This window comes from Pelecanus crispus, chromosome 2 (genome assembly GCF_030463565.1).
Source record: "Pelecanus crispus isolate bPelCri1 chromosome 2, bPelCri1.pri, whole genome shotgun sequence".
Lineage (NCBI taxonomy): Eukaryota > Metazoa > Chordata > Aves > Pelecaniformes > Pelecanidae > Pelecanus > Pelecanus crispus.
The window spans coordinates 49,316,485-49,336,490 of record NC_134644.1 but is presented as its reverse complement, the minus strand read 5'-3'; the positions used below and the strand labels follow the sequence as shown (position 1 = coordinate 49,336,490).

General features: G+C 39.1%; 1 protein-coding gene across 1 annotated transcript; it reads right to left on the bottom strand.

Moving 5' to 3' along the window:
* Nucleotides 1–239: 239 nt before the first annotated feature.
* LOC104027221 (prostatic acid phosphatase-like) lies at nucleotides 240–15,420 on the bottom strand. Its single transcript, XM_009477893.2, has 11 exons — nucleotides 15,307–15,420; nucleotides 13,873–13,968; nucleotides 11,250–11,336; nucleotides 10,481–10,633; nucleotides 8,214–8,312; nucleotides 7,002–7,097; nucleotides 4,426–4,558; nucleotides 3,123–3,205; nucleotides 2,129–2,235; nucleotides 1,510–1,662; nucleotides 240–270 (listed from the first exon to the last, which is right to left on the bottom strand). The coding sequence occupies exons 1-11, from the start codon at nucleotides 15,418–15,420 to the stop codon at nucleotides 240–242; spliced, it is 1,152 nt and encodes a 383-aa protein (XP_009476168.2).
* Between the last annotated feature and the right edge of the window lie 4,586 nt (nucleotides 15,421–20,006).

The window sequence follows — 20,006 nt, the reverse complement described above, 5'->3', positions numbered from 1 at the left end:
GAATGAATAAATCTTGAAAAATTACTATGGTTTTGCATTGCACGTGGGTTTTACCACCTGAAAAAATAAAGTGAATGATCATGAAGGATAAGTCACCGCTTTCTGTAATTTTGGTTTGTTGTACTGACGAATGTTTTCTTTTGATAGAGATCAGGAGACCGTTGGTCATGCTGATGGAAGTTAATGGGAAATGTTAGATTGTAATCACATCACAGTATGGGAGGAGTTGTTTCATAAAGCTAATCACACTGAAGATCATGGAAGGAACACCTAAAGGTAAGACAAAAGGAGAGAAACGTTCTTAGCATAAGGCCTCATTCTCTGAAAACATGGCAAATCTGTTAATAGTACTTTAACAAATGGGTAGCTCAGACTAAGTGCAGAAGAGTTAACAAATTTGCTCCCATTTTGATGGAGTTAGGAGGAGTCTGTTGAAATGGTGAGCCACTCCACACTGAAACCTTCCTGAGCAGCCAAAAGAGCACAGAGAAATGTTTCATCTCCTTCCCAAATGTGCTGAGCTGTCTTTACTTCCTATGTTCCGTACTGTGGTCATCATCATGTGGAGGAACTTGGCTCTGATTTATACCACTCTCAAATACTGCTACTATAATTATTCATTCATTCTGGCTAAACTATCTCCAGTCTGTTCATGGATTCAAGATACGTAACAGGAAATTATTTGCAAGCAGGTGAATTGGCTTGCCTGCTTTCTTCTAATCTCTGACATTTCAAATTCTTCTTGAGATCAGTGATTCAGAAAGCCATATGGGATTTTTTAATGTTAGATACAACATTTGATCATCAAAAAAGTGGGGACATTTTTGAATCCTGGGGTCTCTTTGCTTTTCACCTCCCTTAAGGAATATAGAGCTAGATACAAGACAGACACTGCAATTCTCTGCCTTCCTGTTGCCTCTTTCTGCAAACATAAACATCATCAGTGGTCAAAATGGAAAGTTAGACATCCTAATATGGAGATACAGACAACCTACTAGGGAATGTGTTAGTATGCTAATGTGTGTCTATATATGTTTGACATTCTGGTAAGTACCAGTCTGGTATACTATTCATCTGGTTTGATCTCTGAATGTCTCCTAAAATCAAGGGAATGCATAATGTTGTTAATCAGCTTGGACAAATTACAGTTAGAGAAGTTAAGGTGAATTGTTACAATTCAGTGCATTTGAATCTGCTTCCTCAGTAACTGAAGGGCTTTTTGACTATACTAAACCCAAATACCCATGAAAAATAGTACCCTAAAGTCTAATCAGCCTTGATTCCATTTCACCAGGAAGTTGGGCTGGAATAGATAAATATATCAATGGAGTAGAAATTATGTCCATGGGTACAATCTGTCTTACTGAATCTGATTCTTTTTCATTTCAGACCAGACCCTTATGAAAATGATTGTTACTTCAAATGAGCTCTTGGCAGAAGAGGTAATCCCGACTTTACTTTTGGGTGCATGTGCCCAAAGCACTTAACTTACCTCATTTTATGTCTTACATCCTACATTCTCTTGTCCAGTGGTGTACTAGGACTGGGGAGACCAACTGAGTAAATCTCTCCAGTGGACAGCGAAATTTGCAGCCAGGGAGAGTGAGGGGGTGAGGATCTCTCAAAGAATTATTCCGATAGTACATTTCTATGGTGTATTGCCTGTTTCAAAATACAGTGGTCAAAATAAAGTTAGGTATGCAGAACCACACAGCCTTTCCATGTTGTGATGTGATTGGGACAAACTTTTAGCCAGCTTATTTGTCTGGCTATTAATATGTATTCTGAAGAATACTGAAGTACTCTGAGGAGATCTTTTTAAACAATAGATGGTCCGCACCAATTTGCATGTAGTTTGTCTTCTTGGTAGAGAGTCAAGGAGTTAAACAGATAAAAATGGTAGAGTAAAACCTCTCACTGGAATGAGGCAATATATAGAGGGTTTGCAGTGCTGTGATTCTGCTACAGTCAATAACTGCTAAATTGAGTACAATTACAATAATTAAAATCAATCTGTAATCTTTTCCTTTGTAATGAACCTTGTGTATCCAGTTAATTTAGTCTGGGGCATCAGTAAACTGCTTTTTAGGAAAAGAATGTGTAAACAGTACAGCTTGCAGATACTTGCCCATTTTTTTCCTGGTAAAGCTCAAAAAAATGGCAGGCACTGTAAGGAGGCATTTTCCCATTGAAGACATTGAGTGCCATCTGTAAGGCAGCAATGGTGGCTGCATGCTGTAAATACAAGAAACCTTTAATTAAAGGCCTGTTGAAAATGATTGCATGTACCTATTAGTTAACAATATGTCCAGCACATTATCTGTCCACTTAACATTACTTGTGTGGCCTCATTAATACTTGCCCTCTGCCCTCTGCAATGTTGAGCAAATACTGTCCTTTTATGGCTGTACAAACTGAAATGCTGCATGTATAAAGTATACATATATGTAAATATTTAAGAAGTCTTAGTCAATTGCAGTTCTTATCAAAGTTAGTAGGAGCTGTTAAGACTTCTTTTAAAAAGAACTAGTGATTTTGCATGTTAAGTAAAGAGTATTCAAGATCAGATCGGTAAGCTCTTTGGCTGATATACACCTGCTAGGTCATAATCTAAATGCAGTTTAGAAATAGGAGCTTTTTACTAAGAGCAATCAAAAAATTTCCTTCACCAATGACAGTGTTTGCACATTCTAAACAAAAGTATAAAGTCACAACTGAGTAACTGCCTTCATAAGAACTTCTAAAATAACTAACTTTAACTTCCTTTTTCTTTTTTTTTTTTTCTTTTTGCATCTGAAAAAGATGCAGGAAACAGGAGGTTTGTTTCTAAATTATCTTTATGATATAGGTTCAATAAAGCATGAGGCACGGTTCTTCCAGTTCTTTGCTCAATCCAAACAATATTACGATGAAACAAGCCATGACATCAGGTGGAATATGGAATGCTTCAGGTTTCAAAGTATTATCTGTTCATTAAAAAATGAAAATCATCCAATTATGTTTAAGGTTAACCAAATAAAAAATGCTTGTAGCTGTATTTCATGAAGGAAATAAAGTTTCATGGCTTTCACTGCATTTAATAACTGCAGAAAGGGAGCATAAAAGAAAGAGAAAGGACTCACCGCAGAATACATAACCACTTTTTGCTGGTGTGAAGGCTTTTTAGCATCTGAGATGTGCTTTAGAATAGTTTTTAAAAGAATGCCTGAAAGAAAATGGGGAAGCAATGACAGTGAAAGGGATGCTTGTGTTAACGTCTGTATCACTTGTTACTGTTTTAACACAAACTGTCTTTAAATGCACACTATAAATTGACTTTATAGGTAATCTGTGCAGAGTACCCTGGTTAATTCTGATACTTTCTTTTATATGAACAGTGGGCCTATTTTGCTTCTGTGCAAAACATTTTGGGGATCCCTAATAGCCTCAACAGCTTCAAACAGTGAATTCACAGCTGCTTTGTGCCAGCAGAACAGTGCAAAGAAGAGCACAGTAATCAATACTGCCCTCTTTTGTGTGTGACTCCATTGACTTCCTGATTTCCACAGAAAAAGAAAGAACACATCCTTTAGACTCTGAGCCTTCTTAAATTATGTGGTTGTCTCTATTTTATTAATGTTTAACTGCTGAAAAGTTGTAAGACAAACTATATGAATTAAATCAATGGCTGCACTAATGTTAGCATAAGGTTGGAATCTCGACAAATTAAAATCCTAGAATGAGAACTGTACACTCTAGCAGAATTAGACACATGTATTTTCTTCAGCTACTGGCATATTTTGAATAGCAATTGTTAGTAATGCAAGAGCAGAGGTTTGAACTTTGTGCTTAGTTTTGTAAGTTGGAGCTCCAAAAAGGCAAACAAATTAATCCATGCTTATATGTGATTTATCCTTGTAGCTCACAGAGCCTTACTGTACAGTGTCTGTATAAACGAAAAACAAGGCCCAAAGAGTGACAGTGGATGAATGAAGGAGAACGAGTGATTAAAAAGGTATAAATGATTTTTAAATTTCAGCTACTATTTGCTGCGTTTAGAATCAGTTTAATAATCTCATTTTAGTACTCTCAGTAGTGGAATATGAAGACTGTTAGGCAACAAAGTTACCATCCTAGAGATTATTACAAACAAAATTTTGTTAAGTAAGTTAAGCATGGTGGCTTACATTAAATTCAGACTTGATTTAGTTTGGCAAGAATCTGTAACCAAAATGGTACCACCTTTATAATGCTGGATTAGGATATTTGTGATTCATATCCTCACCATCTCTCTTCCCATTAATCAAAATCTTTCAGTGCTGGTCACCAATATCAACATCGTGGCATCTTTCATAGTTCTATGGAATCGGTAGCAATGTTTGTTATATACCGTTTCTTCTTTCCCTTTCTACTCTTGGTTTTAAATGGGGTAAGAATTCAGCTTACCTCCCTGCAAACGTGATTTTTGTATTTGTTTGTGGAACCCGAATTCCGCCTGCAATAACAATTCTGAGAGCTTTATCAGCTTGGTCCTGACACCATGAGTAGCCCAAACAGGTAAAGTGTAATTGTTAATATCCTACAGTGAAGAAAGAAAACATGGTGATTTTCTTACTGATTCCTACTACTAAATGTTGTTTGTTCTGGCACAAAATGCTTGTCAGAACAAATTCTGAATGTTTCATTCAAGTAACATTTTCTCTTTATAATAAAATAATGACTGTATTCTGCATTTAGACAGATGTAGAATTCTTATTTATAGCATCACACTGCTTAAAACAAATTTGAAGGGCAGTGTTCAACAAGAAGATGAAATAGAATACTAAAAATTACTATGTAAAAAGCAACTGGCATTATTGATGCCAATTGCTAATGCAGTTGTCAGGTGCAAAAAATTCACTTAGCGACTCTTTCAGCCATCTACTGAGTTATATCTGAGATCTTTAATGAAACAAATCCTATACAGATGTCAGGATTTTAAGGGCTGGCAGCTCTGAAATATAAGTGAGATCCAGAGGTCAAGTAAGAGTATGTATAGCTGTAATTTGGATGTACCGGAGTATGGGGTATATGCATAGGGATTAGACATTCATACCTACATATACCAGGTCTGTTGGCTAGTCCTGAAGCTAAAGTGAAATGGATTAGTCTTTCCTTAGGGACGCACCCCAAGATTAATGGTCACAACTGTGAGAAGGAAAGATATGCCCAACATGCCTGGTTTGCACTACCCTGAATTCCTTTTTAAACAAGGTTGGTATCTTTCCTTTAGTTCAATGTAACTTCTGCGAATGTGAGCCATTAGACTGAGCTCACCACGGGGAGTGTTCTTGTAACAACAAGTTCTAAGGAAAAGGCCAGCTACTTAAAGGACTTGTTTAAACAAGTGAAACAATAGAACATGTTAGGTTAAACCAGCTCAGGTCATAATGTGTCACTTTCTTTTTTAACAAATGTGATTTGTGTCTTGAGGAAATAATTGGCTAGTTGCATGCTACCTAAGACAGTGCTGTAAGCAAGCAAGCACCTCAGATTCCAGGTTACCTGAAAGTCAGGTGACACTTAGCCAATCATAACAAATACAGAGAGATGCATGCTACTGTAGTTTCATGAATTGTGTTTGAAAAGCTATGTAAGAAAGCTCTCTTTGTATCCTTGAAAGGGTGAGAGTGACTTTTATGGCAGATGTCATAATTGATACCCCCAGAGTCTTCACTGAGTAGTATGAAAGACCAAAGCTCATCAAATCTGACACTAGAAGGAAAAAACCAACTAATTGGTTTGGTCTTCCAGCATTTAGCTGGATCCCTGATGGGAGCTGTCAATTTTGCACATTTCTCTGGTGACATAGGTTTCTCAATGTGATATAACAATTGAAATAAAAAGTGGTCCTGAGCTGTCCTGCATTTGGAAAATATGGAGGGGTGACCTCACTGAAATTACAGTGAGGTGTCCCAACATGTTAACCTTTCATTTAACTTAAGGCCCTGGCTAACATTCTATTCAAGACTGCTTTGACCAAAGTTGGGCCTTTGAGAAACTGCAGCACAGAGGTAAATTCATTAGCATCACTCTCAAGCATTACATGCTGCTTGTGAAATCCACCTTAAAACTGCCTCAGTTTTCTAGGGGATATCTCAGTACTCATGACCAATTTATCATTAATATTTGAGTTTAAAAATAATTATGCGTTAAAGTATTTGTAGCAAATGCTGCCTGCAACAATAAATTTTTAACACAGGACTGCAATTTTCACTTGCTTCAGCTGAAATAAGTCTAGAATTTGAAGTGACATGAAGTGGGGCTTGTTGCTAAATTAAGGGAACTCAGGATTTTTTCAAATCCCAGTCAGAGGTACCAGACTCTGGGACCCAGATACCCATGACAGTTGGGCACTACAGTATCCCTTTTTCTTATAAAATCCATCCTTCTTTGTGATATGCCTGGTTCCTTTGCTAAGAACTGGTTCCCAAACTTGCACAAATAGCCATTTACGTCATTCCAATGGCTGCTTAATTCCTGAAAATACTCTGACCACTACTGTCCATACGCAAATTATGACTTCTTTTGCTTATATAATTTGCATAAAATCTTTGTGGAAGGATGCTTATGTTTCTTTGCCAAAACCAAATTTTATTGCTGTGTATCTCTGTGATGGGATTTGGAGGAGTAACAAGACACTTTTATCCAAGGGGTATGCTTTTGCCTAATTCTCCATGTGCAGTCACTGACAGAAAATTGGATTTGGCAGGCTGTTGATTTGTATTCCTTATAGTGGTGGATGACCCACAGCAGCCTCACATAGTCATCACATAGTTTACAGGATTTTCAGTTGCAAGTTTGATGTTAGGTGAGGGTTTCTGGGGAAGAAGCTGAAAATAGTCTGTGGTTCAAAAAAGTTTGGACGCACAGACCTACCCTGTTTTGATGTCTTACAAACAATAGAAATAAGAGCTAAAACCAGTTTTGAGGAAGTGTAAGTATTTCTATTGGACCTTGGGAGTTTTCTTTATATTATTTACCTCATATTGTACAGTGTCAGAGAGCTTCCAAATTCTTTCAGTGTTCAATTTCTTCAATGGGTACCCTGTATGAGCGGCTAAAAACTTCAGAAATGGCTGGAATACAAAAAAGTGAACTTGTAGTACACAGGGCCTTTTTACATCATTTCAACACACAGCCAGACTAGTACATAGTAATTTTTAGAAACAAGATAGTCTTCACAATTTGCACTTAAGCAATGAACCATTGCCTAGTGGTAAGAGAATTTGGCCTATTCATTTAGACAAGGCTGGTGATCTGAGTTCAGATTTGAAGTATGGTGGTGGTTTATGCTTAGTGGGAATGTTCAGAAGGGGTTAGAGGGGACACAGCTGTATGAGGAAGTCTTGCAGAAATACAAAAAGTGCTTAAAGGAAGTGTGATAAACAGAATTATTCTGATGTCGGTACTGAGCAGAAGGGAAATATGATGTAAACTTGGTAAAACTGGGAATTATGATTCAGTTCCATATAATATCCAGATGCAGAGCCAGAGATAGATTCCTGAGGTCAGTGGTTAAAGATTATAGAAAAACAGGTGAGTTTGATAGTGTCATTTTGAATAACCTGTGAAGACGAAGGTTGCAACAGAATAGGCAAGTGATTACATACTCATGGCAAAGATTTTGATGGTGGAGAAAGAAAGGAAAGGATACCTTTAAGAGGCAAGAGCAAAATGTAAGTGAGCACCTGAATGAAGACTTTGGGTGTCAGACACGAACAGGTACTTGAGGAAAGCACTGAGGCTGTTATAGAAAATCTGGGGAATTGAGCTGTGAGTGTTTTGGAAGAGGAATCTGAACTAGCAGAGAGTTATATAGACAGAGGCATCAAAGGAGTTGCTTTACATGGAAGTAAACAGAGAGGTTTCAGAGTGATTTGAGAAGTATCGGCACTGATTTGATCTGAGTTTTTGTTTTGTCTGCTCTCCTAGAAGGTAGGTGGACTGGTTTTTTGCAAGGTAGTCAATAATTTATCTTCGCTATGACTTGCAATTTTCAATTGATGGGAAAGACCCAGTCCAGCTGGGTCTATAATGTTGTAACTGGTTTTTGGGTATGTTGTCTACACCCACTGTGAAGATTAGAGATCTGGAAGGAGCATATTGACTGCCATTTTTTAAACCCACCTGTTAGATAATGTTGACAGAAGTGGTACATTTTAATTAGATTTCTAGAACTGAAAATACTTTACCCTATACTGCTTGAGTTGCCTTTGAAAATCCCTTGTTGCAAAGGTTTCTCTCAGAAGCTCATTGTATTTTGGGCAGTGTGAGAAAGGTAAGAATAGCAACTGAAAAGAAAATTGCAAAACATTAGTTAGGCAAGGTGTTTCTTGTTCTGCAATTCAATATAGCCTTGCAGGATTGTTGTTCTGATTGGCTGCACTAGTTAGGACAAGCTGAAAAATAATTTGGGAATGTAGTTTTCAGAGATATTCATCTTCAGGACTGTAGGAGTCATACTGATGACTACTTCCAAAATAATCCTTAAATGTTCAGAGGAGTAATAGCTGCACTAGTTCAAAGTGAAAGGATTCATTTACACAAAACAAAATATGTCCCTTGACAGAAGACTAACACAAGCCCTCACAAACTGCTTTATGCTTGGCTTCCCCAGGGATGATGTCACTCATTGTGTCCAGTCTTCCTTTAAACACACCATCACCTTTTTGCAGCAAATTACCAAGCAGCAGCTGGACTGCAATAGGAGTCTTTGTGCGTACTCAGCTGTATTAAGTGGACTTATCACAACTTCATTTATTTCAGCTAAATTGTAGAAATTTGTGAAGTTTCTATAACTTGGTTTTGTCTTTCATTAATTCTAGACATATGAAGGTTAAAAGTTACATGTAACTGGGATAACTTAAGAATTTGTTAATTCATTTATCTAAGCTAAACTAAGTTTATTCTTGTTTGAAGTTTTTTGTGTTAAATTTTAAACAAAATTTACAACAAAATTTGACACTGAGATATTCTTAGTGTTTTTCTCTAATGTGCTTTTTGTCCTTTTCCCAGTAATAAAGCTCTATCTATATAGTCCCACAGTTAAAAGAACTTCTAAAAGAACTTGAGAGTCCTGAAGGGATAATTAGCTTGGAAAGCTGTACAGCAGTTCCTTGATCTTTTTAGAAATATAATCTATCTATTCCAGAAGGTAGGAAAGTATTTCTGAATTATAACCATAAGTTCATGAACAGGCATGACTCTACCAATAAATGATGGACACTTGTTTTGGGTAGTAAGGATACATGTAGTCTCAAGCTTAGCCTGTACATGTAGTAAAGATGAATAGAGTTAAAACTCAAATAGTTGAAAAAAGTATGAAAAATGTGTATGTGTTCATGACTTTACGATTTGTTTGAATAAACTTACTTGCTCCCCTAGATGTGAAGCACCTGCTTTCTGAGTTTGCTAGTGGTATTGATACTAGCCAGGTATTCTTGACTGTTTGCTGGGGTACCACCATCTGTGACATCTGCGAGAGTGTCAGAAGCAGCCCCTGACTCTACGCCAGGCTGTGTTCATGAACAGGAAGACACGTGTCTCCCTATCCTCCATCTTCATGCTCTCATCACCCCAAGGTCAGAATCATTGCTCCATGTCCCTATTTAACCTAATTCCCCTATCATCACAGACTGTGTTAACTAGACTTGTAAGCCCACACAATTTATCTTGCATCACATGTGCAAACCTCCCCTCCCAAACTGGGACTCGTACTGTACACTCCTGATCTTTCCTAGCTTTTTACCATACGTTTTCCACAAATTGGAAACTCCAGCTCCACTCAGCTGCCCAGCTTTCCCCTCTAGGACAAGTATATGCAGGCTACAGAGCTGCTATCCACACAATTCCTTACAGCTCCAAGGGGAGTTGTTGAGGGAGGGACACGAGTAAATACATTGCCCTATGAACTCATGCTCCTAAAGCTTTGAGTCCTCCTTGCTTTTCATTTTTACTTTTTCCACCAACCCTCAAAGTGCATGCACTGACCTTGAAAGTACATGAAAAATAATCCTGTGACTCAATTCTCACTGTAATGAAAATCCCAGAATAATTCTTTTGTCTTTTCTATTGGCTGCCGACTAAGAAATGTTGAAACACTAGTGAGAATAGGTATGCTTCCTCTTCTCACACAAAGAAAGTCATGTTTGTGGTAAGTTCAGGATTAATCTACTTCTGTAGTGGTTTACTCACATTATAGGTTAATTCTTTTTCTCTGTACCTAGGACTTCTGTTTTTCTTCCTTTTTAGTAAACTCCAGGTGTCTGATATGTAAGTCCATTCCTGTGGAAACTCTTGACAATATTTCTTCCCAGCTTATTAGGCCTTTCTGCACAATGCTTGTAACATAATGTATTTTTCATTGCCTTTACCATGCCCTTTATCCTGCCCCTTCATCTCACATCCTAGGTATTTTACTAATGATTAAGGGAAAGTAAATGCCCTAGTTTATACTCACATTATCATGTGACAGTGGTACCGTGTGAACTGGAATTGGCTGCCAAAGGATTCTGGGGTTCCAAATCTGGCCCTGTGTCAGTGGGTACAGCCCAGCAAGACTTGCCTGAGCACTCATAAGTGTGTGATCACAGTCAGTGCTTTGAACATAAATCTGAAGCAAGAAAAAAAAAAGAAAAAAGTTTTGGAAGGTCATTTCTCCTGTTAGGTTTTTTATTTTCTCTTGGTAGGAAAGATGGGGACTGGTACTGTGCTGGGGAAGATGGCATTAAAGTAGAGTGGGATGAAGAAAGACTGTGAGAAAGAAGGGGGAGGGAGAAATGGCCTTGGAATAAAATTTTGGTGGACAAGAGAGCTGCAACATGGTAGCAGTTCCCTTAGAAGTCCTAGTGAAAAGCATAAGAATGACTCCATTTGACCATCTAGGCTTTGGGATATCGTGTATGCACTGAACAGCTGGACCCTAAATTAAAACTAAGCTCTATCTGTACCCTATATGGAAGTGTAGAATTGGAGATGTCTGACATAGATACTCTGCCATACAACAGTGAGGCATCTGAACCTGATATACAGCCTAAAAAGCCTTTCACACAGTTTTCACTTAACCATCAGCCTGAATAAAAGTTGAGCCACTGTTTCAGGGATACTTTGGAATTACATTGAATCCAATAGATATTATCTCCAAGCGTACCAGGTTCAGAATCTCATGCATTCAGGAAGTCCCATTAACATCCATGAAAAACATCCTCCCTCCCAGATCCAGTACTTGCCTCACACTGCTTGTATACAACACTCAGGAAATAAGAATATCTCCTCCGCATGTACTGGCCAAGCTCATACTGTTGCTGTATGCCAAGCTGTAGAAGTAACAGAACAGTGTAAGAGGCTCAACAAGTGTGCTATGCATCCATTCCTACAACCAAAAAATGAGATAATATTTCATATTATTTTGATAAAGAGCTTTTTCTTTCTAAAGTGAAGGAGGAAAGAAGACAGGAGAAAAAAAGCAATAAAGTTGCTGCATTTGCAGTATTGCATAGTACTGGATATGTCTTCCTGACAGATGCAGTTTTGCATTTTGCTCTACGGAAAGCTATGTGTATGTTTATCCAAGCTAGTAAGACTGGTGGAGGGGTAGGGTGACTTAAAGCAGGCATAGAGATGTCCTAGTTCTGTCTGTCTAGTTTCTGCTCTGTTTCTGGCTCACAGCTGATTAACTGGGAGTGCAGACAGAGCAACCACCTGTCCATGAAGACATGTCCAGGATATGAATCCCATAGAATATCACCAGTCATTCCCTATGGAGGCTACAGTTTTAGCTTGAGCAAGATCTTTTTTTTCAGGAAGATAGAAAATCTTGAGTAGAAGACTTCAAGTAAAAGCCCTCCAAGCCTTCAGGTATTTTGCTGCAATGGCTAATTATTATCTGAGACATTTGATTCTTGATTCTTGCCTGACTATGTCCCCAGCTTTCAGCCACTGGATCTTATTAAGCTTTTGAATGACACATTCTTTACCATCACAGATGGTATATTCCCAGTAAGATGATAATCAATAAGATGGAATCAAGTCACTTAATCTCTGTGTTAAACTAAATAGATGGCAATTCTCTACTCTCACAGCAAAATGGGTTTTCCAGCCTCAGCATTTTAGTAGCTCTTTGCTGAACATTTTTCAACTTACCAACATAATTTTGTAAACACATGACATGAGAATCACATGCAATGTCCCTGTAATAGTCTCAATATTGTCATCTTTTTACTTGTACCTGGTGTTTCCTGGCCAAAATTGGAATATATTCAACTTTGCTTGTGTAATCATTATCCTGCGCTGGGATCTCAAGTAAAGTGATTACTTAATGCTTCCTAAAGTCCTTTTCTAAGTCATAGGATCATAGGATAATTCAGGTTGAAAGGGATGTCAGGAAGTCTGTAGTCCAACCTTCTGTTCAAAGCAGAGTCAGCTATGAGGTCAGACCAAGTTAACTCAGGGCTTTATCCAGCGTGCCCACATGGCCCACAGTGTGTGTATGTGGTCAACTCTTTCTGTTGCTGGAACAGTGCATCCAGTTTCCTAGGGTATATGCTTGGCCTAGGCTTCTGCCCCAGCTTGCCTAATATGTGTGTTGTTAAATCCTGACACCTGGGTCTTGAAGCCTTCCATGCCCTGGAGCAAGCTGGCAGGCAGTGCTGAACCTGCAGAGTGTCTATGTGGAATGAATGAGTCACAGCTGAGTTAAGGTGTAGGAAGCCGGTCTGTTACTCCTGTTTCTTCAAGGGAGGTGACATGAGAGGAAACAGGCCTGACCTTGCATTAGAGATCAGTTTGGCCTCCTAAGAATGGCGAGAAGGAGGAACATCTCTGGCAGTTTGCTCTATTCTGATTTTGGTGGAGACCTGGCAAGTGACTAGTTCCCCCATGAGGGAGAAACATGTGCATTGTGCTGGACCCACTGGACGTCAGGTGTATGAGCGAACTTATTCTACAGCAGCCTAACAGGGACACACACCTCACAGTCTGCCTACACATGCACAGTAGCCATTTATCTGGGACATCCAGACTTTTGGCACATCTAAACTACTTCAGTGAGGCTGCCTGGTTCTCAGAATCCTGGGCAAATAACTAGTGGATTTTTCCATCCAAACAACATATCTTGGGGAAAAAGGAATGAAGCACAGACACAGTGGGTCATGCTGGTGGGAGCAGAGCAGAAGTAGGGTTAAAACCACCTGGTGCCCACATATTCCCTTATGGCCTGCTAGTACAGGAGTTCACCCTTGGCTCCATTCACAAGAGGAGGCAGCTAATACGAATTACAGTCAATGTAGAGACGCAGTTTCTGCAACTGGACTCTGCAGTTGCCTTTGCTGCTAGTTACTGTCGTCAACTGATACTTGTGTGCAAGCTCAGCTCTGCTGTATTCCACCAATGCCTGCACTAAAATAGCTGAGCTTTCCCTGGCATAGCATGAGAGAAGTTTCTGCTAGTACTGATCTTGGTACTTCATGAGCTAGGAGGCACTCCTACTCAGCAGAGATTGAAAGTGGTCTGTGAGCACTTACACAACCTTATGCTACTCATGGTTAAAGCTCCATGTTTGGTCTTGGGTGAATTGCAGCGGTCAGCACTTCTCCTCCCAGAAGACCCCAGTCTGGAATCAAACAGCTCAACATATGCTGCTGTTGGACCAGAACAGGCTGACTCAGTGTCATGTAAAATGAGTGACTGCTCATAGTTGTAGCTTTCTGGCAAGTTCTTTGGCTGTCCTTTTGGAGATCTGTGTATAGTAACTTAATATGGGCTTTCTCCAAGTGAAAACAAAGTTCCAAAAGACAAATATCAACAGACCACATTCCCATATTTCCGTATATTGGCCCAGGTAAGCAAACGCACCTTAGTAAGCTGTCCATATCCCTGCTGCCTTGCAATTTCTTTGTGCTTGTCCGTTGGAAAAAACTCCTGTGGGGTATGATCACCATGGCGAAATACCTGATAAAACAGATGGAATTCCCTTTGTGTTACTGGGATTTTTGTGATGGATATAATTAGTGCAGTCACAAAGAATATGCAATGGCAGTAGTACTGTATCTGACAGATGCTAAATATATTTATGGTGTTTTTCTTGGGTCTAGGTAGCTAAAATACCCATTTTATTTATTTAGACAAATGTAACTCTTCTTTTTTTCCTGGCATTTGGAAAGTAATTAGCTCAAATAATTTTTTTGCAAGTTATAAAAACTATAAAATATCTTAATATATTTTAAAGAGGTTTTATATATTTTAGGAGGTATAGACCACAACATTAAATAAACAGAAAACAGACAGAAGCATGTAAGTAATTTTCCAGAAATGTTAGAACATTAGTATTTTGGTAGGACTAACTGGGAATTCAGAAGGAAAAAACCCAAACTACTTCTCTAGATACAGTTTCTCTGGCTGACTGCTGTGAAGCGTTCATACTTGGAAGAAATTAGCCTTAAAAAGCCACGTGTTGACTTTTTCATCACAAGAGGTGATGAAAGTGTCATCTAATATGTAAATACAGACTAAACTGTTACTCTGAAAACATTGAACCTGTTCTGGAATTTCACTTCAGATGAAAGATACATCTATAAAATACGTCAAGATTTTTCATTCCTGCAATGAATTCTTACCTTGTCCAGCATAATTCCTGTAGATATATGTCATATAATTTTAAAACTTTACCACCAGTTGTTTTTTTTTTTTTTCTTAATCCAAGTAAGGAGAAATAAAATCAAAAACTGCAGCGCAAAAAGTGTATAAGTGATTTACAAGCATGTGCGATGTTCAGAACAAGATTCACGCTTCCCGCAAACAAATGGTGCGTCATAATCATTGCAAATAGCATTAGTTTCACAGCACCGGTTCTATGTTGCTTATTCAATGCCATTGTACACTTGTTTGGGTTTCACATAATGAAATTTGTTTTGCATGTTAATCCACTGAAACCACTGGAAAAGTGGAAACTCTTCCATGGTAAAGAGGGTTTTTGCACAGTTTATGTTTAGTTATGAAATCCTCTTTCACAATTTAAAAAAGAATCTTATGTGATTCCTCTCTTAGTGCTATAAAAAAAGCATTCTTTGTCAGTCCAGAAAGTTAGGTTCATCTAGGACTGCACAAAGGAGACAAAATTATAAAATCTTATTTAAAATTGAGGATTTTTGGTACAATGCAATAGTGAATTTTGAATATGCAGGAAACACTTAAATATTCAAAATGTGGTCCCCCCGCCCCAGACTACAAGAAGAGCAGTAAGTGACAGGTTTTGAAGAAATTCCATTTGCCCATGAACTATCTACTTACTATGGACACAAATTTCAGTTTCCTTTTAGCTGTCGTTTGGTGAAGAAAGATGCAGAAAAGGCAGAACATGAAACACAGACTCCAAATTCCACACACAAGCTGCCTTGCTCTCATCCTGAGGGTAGCTTTCAGCTATTTTGCACACCAAGGTCCCTGGCTGGATGTGGTGATACAGTAGATATGTGGCTAAGAGGGGAGGAGTCAGTTGTGCTCGGTGAAGTCCGAAAGCGGGCTGTGAGCTTGCCTCCCCCTCCCTTTTTTCCCTTCTTGGGTTAGTGTTTTTCAGGGGTTTTGTGAAATGGAAAGTGTATTTTGTACTCAATTTCTGTGTCCCATGTATAATCTCTGAGCCCTCTAATTCCTGCCCCTGGCACTTGCAAGGCAGGTGAAGGTAAAGAACTAGAAGTTGCCTTCTATCATATTATTTAAGCTAGGACTTAGTATGGGCCAGTCAGCCTTCTCAATACTGAAAAAGCTGCAGATATGCTGTCTCTTACTATATGCAAAGAGCTAGTAAACCATCCTCATTCCGAGTGCTCACACAGTCTTCTCTGAACACTTTGTACTAGAAAGCTTAGAAGAAGCAGTGCTGACACCTGGGTTTTTTTTTTTATAAAGGATTTCTGGACTTTTCCCTGGATTTGGCTGTGGTCTGTAAGAGGAATAAACAGCAGACGGTTTTGTTGCACAGGAGCAGGGATAACCCTAAACTCACTGCAAAAAAATAAAGATTAATGAACTTTCCATCTCTCCAGTAGATTGACTATGTCTCTAGTGGCAAAGTGTGTGCCACTGTTTTTTAGAACTATACCCCATGATTTCACAGAGTTAGGTAAATCTTTTATTTTCAAATTTCTCTGCTGCAAACACTCTCATTGTTACAGCATGCATAAATCAAGAGTTGTTTTTGTCATTTCCCCAGTATATTTTAAGTAAAGAAAAAAAGCTAGCTCGGAGACCGTGTTGCAAGAGACAGGATTGATCTTACAAGCTTATCGGTCTATGTTCAGTCACATTCATGTGTTAATGAAAGCCCTGTTAATATGTAAAAATTGAGGGTGATATCTTAGTGATCAAAAGCTCTCTGTATGTAAGAATTTAAAAGAAATTACTGAAAAAAAATCACGTTGCTACCCAAAAAGGTTATCTAATCTCAAGTTTGTTTAAGGCACAAATAACAAAAGTTTCCTTTTTAATGATTAGATATGGGCTTGCCTAGAGGGATCAGTTCTCTTTCCTGAAGTAACAACGCTGTATCTTTCCCACCTGTCAGAGCTAAAGAGATTCCTCTATGGAACATTCAGAGGTCAGACTTTCTTGGTGCGAGATGGTTCATCTGTCATTTCTACTTTTGTGCCTGACAAGTCGAACACACTCATGCAGAAATAGAAAAATCTGGGGAGCTGCCCACTTTTATTGAGAAAGAATTTTTTTTTTTTTTTTTTTTAATGAGGGACCTGGGGGAGATGTGGGTCAACTGATTAAAGCTATTCACACCCTGTACATTTTCCTGCCTCCACTGGCTATCATACTTCAAAAATCTCTTTGAAGAGACTATGTGTTTTGCTGTTTCTAGAGAATGTGACATCAGGTGCCACTCCTAAAATGCACTGCTTTGCAAGGCAAGGTTTTTAATTAGACCAACTGGTATCACTGAGAAAAAATAGGCAAGTTCTCAGAATTGCAAGGCTCCATTCAGTTTCTTCAGGTACTGTAGATACGTCTAGCAGGGACAGCAGATATACAACAGAAGCAGAAAGGTTTAACTTCATTCTTTTCAAACACCCATTGCCTCACACTCTATGTGAGATTTCTTTAACAAGGAAGTGGAAATTATTCTTACTTTGGCCATGACAAACTGATACTTGTTTCCTCTGATCTGATCTTGGTGCTGCTAATTCTGTGGGAACACACATAAAGGGCTGGAGTTATTTTAAAGTGCACCGTATTGGTTAACTCTTTTCCTGCTGAAGGCCATAGAGGGAGAATGAAACAGTGTGCTGTGCAATGTACCGTTGTTCCTGAGACTGAAACTCTAGAGAGCAGGAGATGGAGCTTTCTTGGCAGCTAACTCATAACTGCTGCAATCCCTTGTTGCAGGTGGTGAGAGGTGTGAGAACTATAGCTGCTTTCAAAGTCAAGGTAACTAATTCTTTAATATGCCTGCAGCCTGTGTTAAAACAACAGCTGAAGGTGGAAGAGGAGGAGATAATGATAAAGACAATAATTGAACCTGCCTCACTGCCTTGGAAGTACAAAGGAAAATATATGAGGTGTAGATCATATGCCTTTATCTTACCAATAAACTTGATGAAATATTTATGGGATCGTGATAAGCATAATATTATTAAGCAAGTAAAAGTACGGCTTAGTGTTGTGTCCTGTATTGTGATATCTGAAAAGTCAGTGTGTTAAGAAATGCTGCTGGATCTTTGACATTGTTTAGGGAATGTAAGTTTTCATTAACAGTCCTTCAGTGCTTTAAAGCAGGTTCACAGTTCAAGTGCTATTATTGTATTTAAAAGCTTAGTAATCCAAAGGACAAAATTTGGCCCTTTACCCCCAAACTGCAATATGAAGAATCTTCTCCAAGCTGTGATGCTTGCCCCCTCCCCCAGCTTTTAAGTGTAGGGTTAATTCTGCTTGGTATTTAAACACAGTGTAGAATTGGACTTGCAGCTTGAGATGCTACTTCTTCATTGGCAGTGGAGGAGAATCATCACCAGTTGAAGATACACTGATAAGCATATTAGGAGAATACTCCAGTGTAGAATTGGCGGGGTGAGAAGGAGGCAGGCGTAGGTGGACTTCAACCGTCCCACCCTGTCTCACCTCCTTCCCCCTCCCTGAAATGTCCCCTGGTGGGATACTTATTCCAGCCTCTGGTGTTGAAGTCATGACTGTGGCTTTTGCAGTTTTGATGTCCATGTCCACTTCCATGCCTTTTCCATGTCTTCTTTCCTCAGCCCCACTCAGATCAGGGCTGTATCTGTCCCTAAATAGAGTTCAATGTTTCCTCTGGTTTACAGTGTACCTGTCTGTCTCTTTCTTGCACACTGTGATTAGATAAAGAAAATATCATTCATTCATCTGCAAGAAACTAACAGCCAGAACAAAAAAAATTCCAACTCCAAGTCACTTGCTTAGTATCCAAATAGATAGGTATCAGCTGTCCCTATTTGGCTAATGCTTAACAGAGACTTCTTTGGTCCTTTATGCTAGGAAAACAAAGGCATGTCATGTCACCATGCCTGTGTCACAGGGACACATTATCCCCACCTCAAAAAGAATTCTGCCCCAATCCGATACACACTTTCTGTTAATGATTTCAGTGCTGGCATGCAATATTCTTTCAGCCCATTTTACGACTGAGTTAGAGGCATGTTCAGCTGTCCTGTGGAGCTGGGTCAAGGCTTGTCAGGACTATGAACAAAATGGACCATCCGTACACTGCAAATAGAGTCATCTGCGATGGTAACAGGGGCCCTAAAGAGCTGTGCATGACGTTCTTGCTGCTGCTGGCAGGAGACATCACCTTCTGCCCCATATTATCTGATCCTTCCTTAAATGGCAGCAGAAAACAGGAGGCAGCAGTTGGTGTTGGGACTGGTAAGGAGTGGGGCTGTGGTTGTTCTTAGGCCATTCAGCATTCTAGGCAATTGCCTTCTGTTTGGGTTCAAAGCTGCACTCCTGATGTCAATCTGAGATAAAGCACTTTTTTGCACAGTGGCCAGCTGCTACTCCATTACACTGATGCAAATATAGAGTAACTGCACAGAAGCTGATGAACTTATTCCAAATATATTTCCCTTGAGGTTTACACAGCTGTTCTTCCACTGATGTTCTTCTCAGCACCTTCTGATCTTCTGCATTTTGTGGCTGTGTTTGGGATATGTGCATCTGCTGCTCCAGATACTCATTTGGTTTGAGTTGGATTAGCTCTTTATCTTTCATAAAGTTGCACTGGCTTACAGGGGCTTCAAAATACAGGAAAAAGGGGATGTTAAAATCTGTTTCCTCCACCTATTCTGAAGAAAAAGCATTATTAAAAAACTGGATCCCAGTGTTGATGCAAAAAGAGATCACATTCCCGATCCAACCTTTATCTGAAGTTTTGCTGGACTGTTAAGCTCCCTCCTTTTAAATGTGAGCACTTTCTCTCCAGTTCTATATGATTCACCTTTGTTGCCATAAAATATACAACTCAAGACTGATGTGGAGGAGTTGCAGATTAAGATGCAGCTTGGTTGTTGTGTCTTAACAGATGAATAATATAATACCAGAGCATCAGGATTTAGCTGGCCTTATTTCACACAGTGGTGGTGCTTATTTTGGTCTTAGGCCATCAGTGACTCACAAACCTGAATTTTGTGTAGTGTAAAAGCCCTTTATGCTTTTTTCCCCAAATTCTGTGAATGAATATAAGCAACCTTGCTTGGCTGTGATGGATGGCTGTATCGCATAACCAGACTGCCACTGCAGGAAAGAAGTAAGGTTTGTAGCAAATTACTAGGAGACAAAGATCTTTAGACCACTAACACTGTCTAGTCATTTAGACTTACTAATGAGTTGTATGGGACTGACAGGATCATGTTGTTTTGACAGTGGGAGGTGAGGTATCTCTCATACTGGAGGAAAAGAACATTTTCTTCCAGCCAGCCATCATCACAGCTCTCTAGCTTGAGCATAAACCAGAAGTG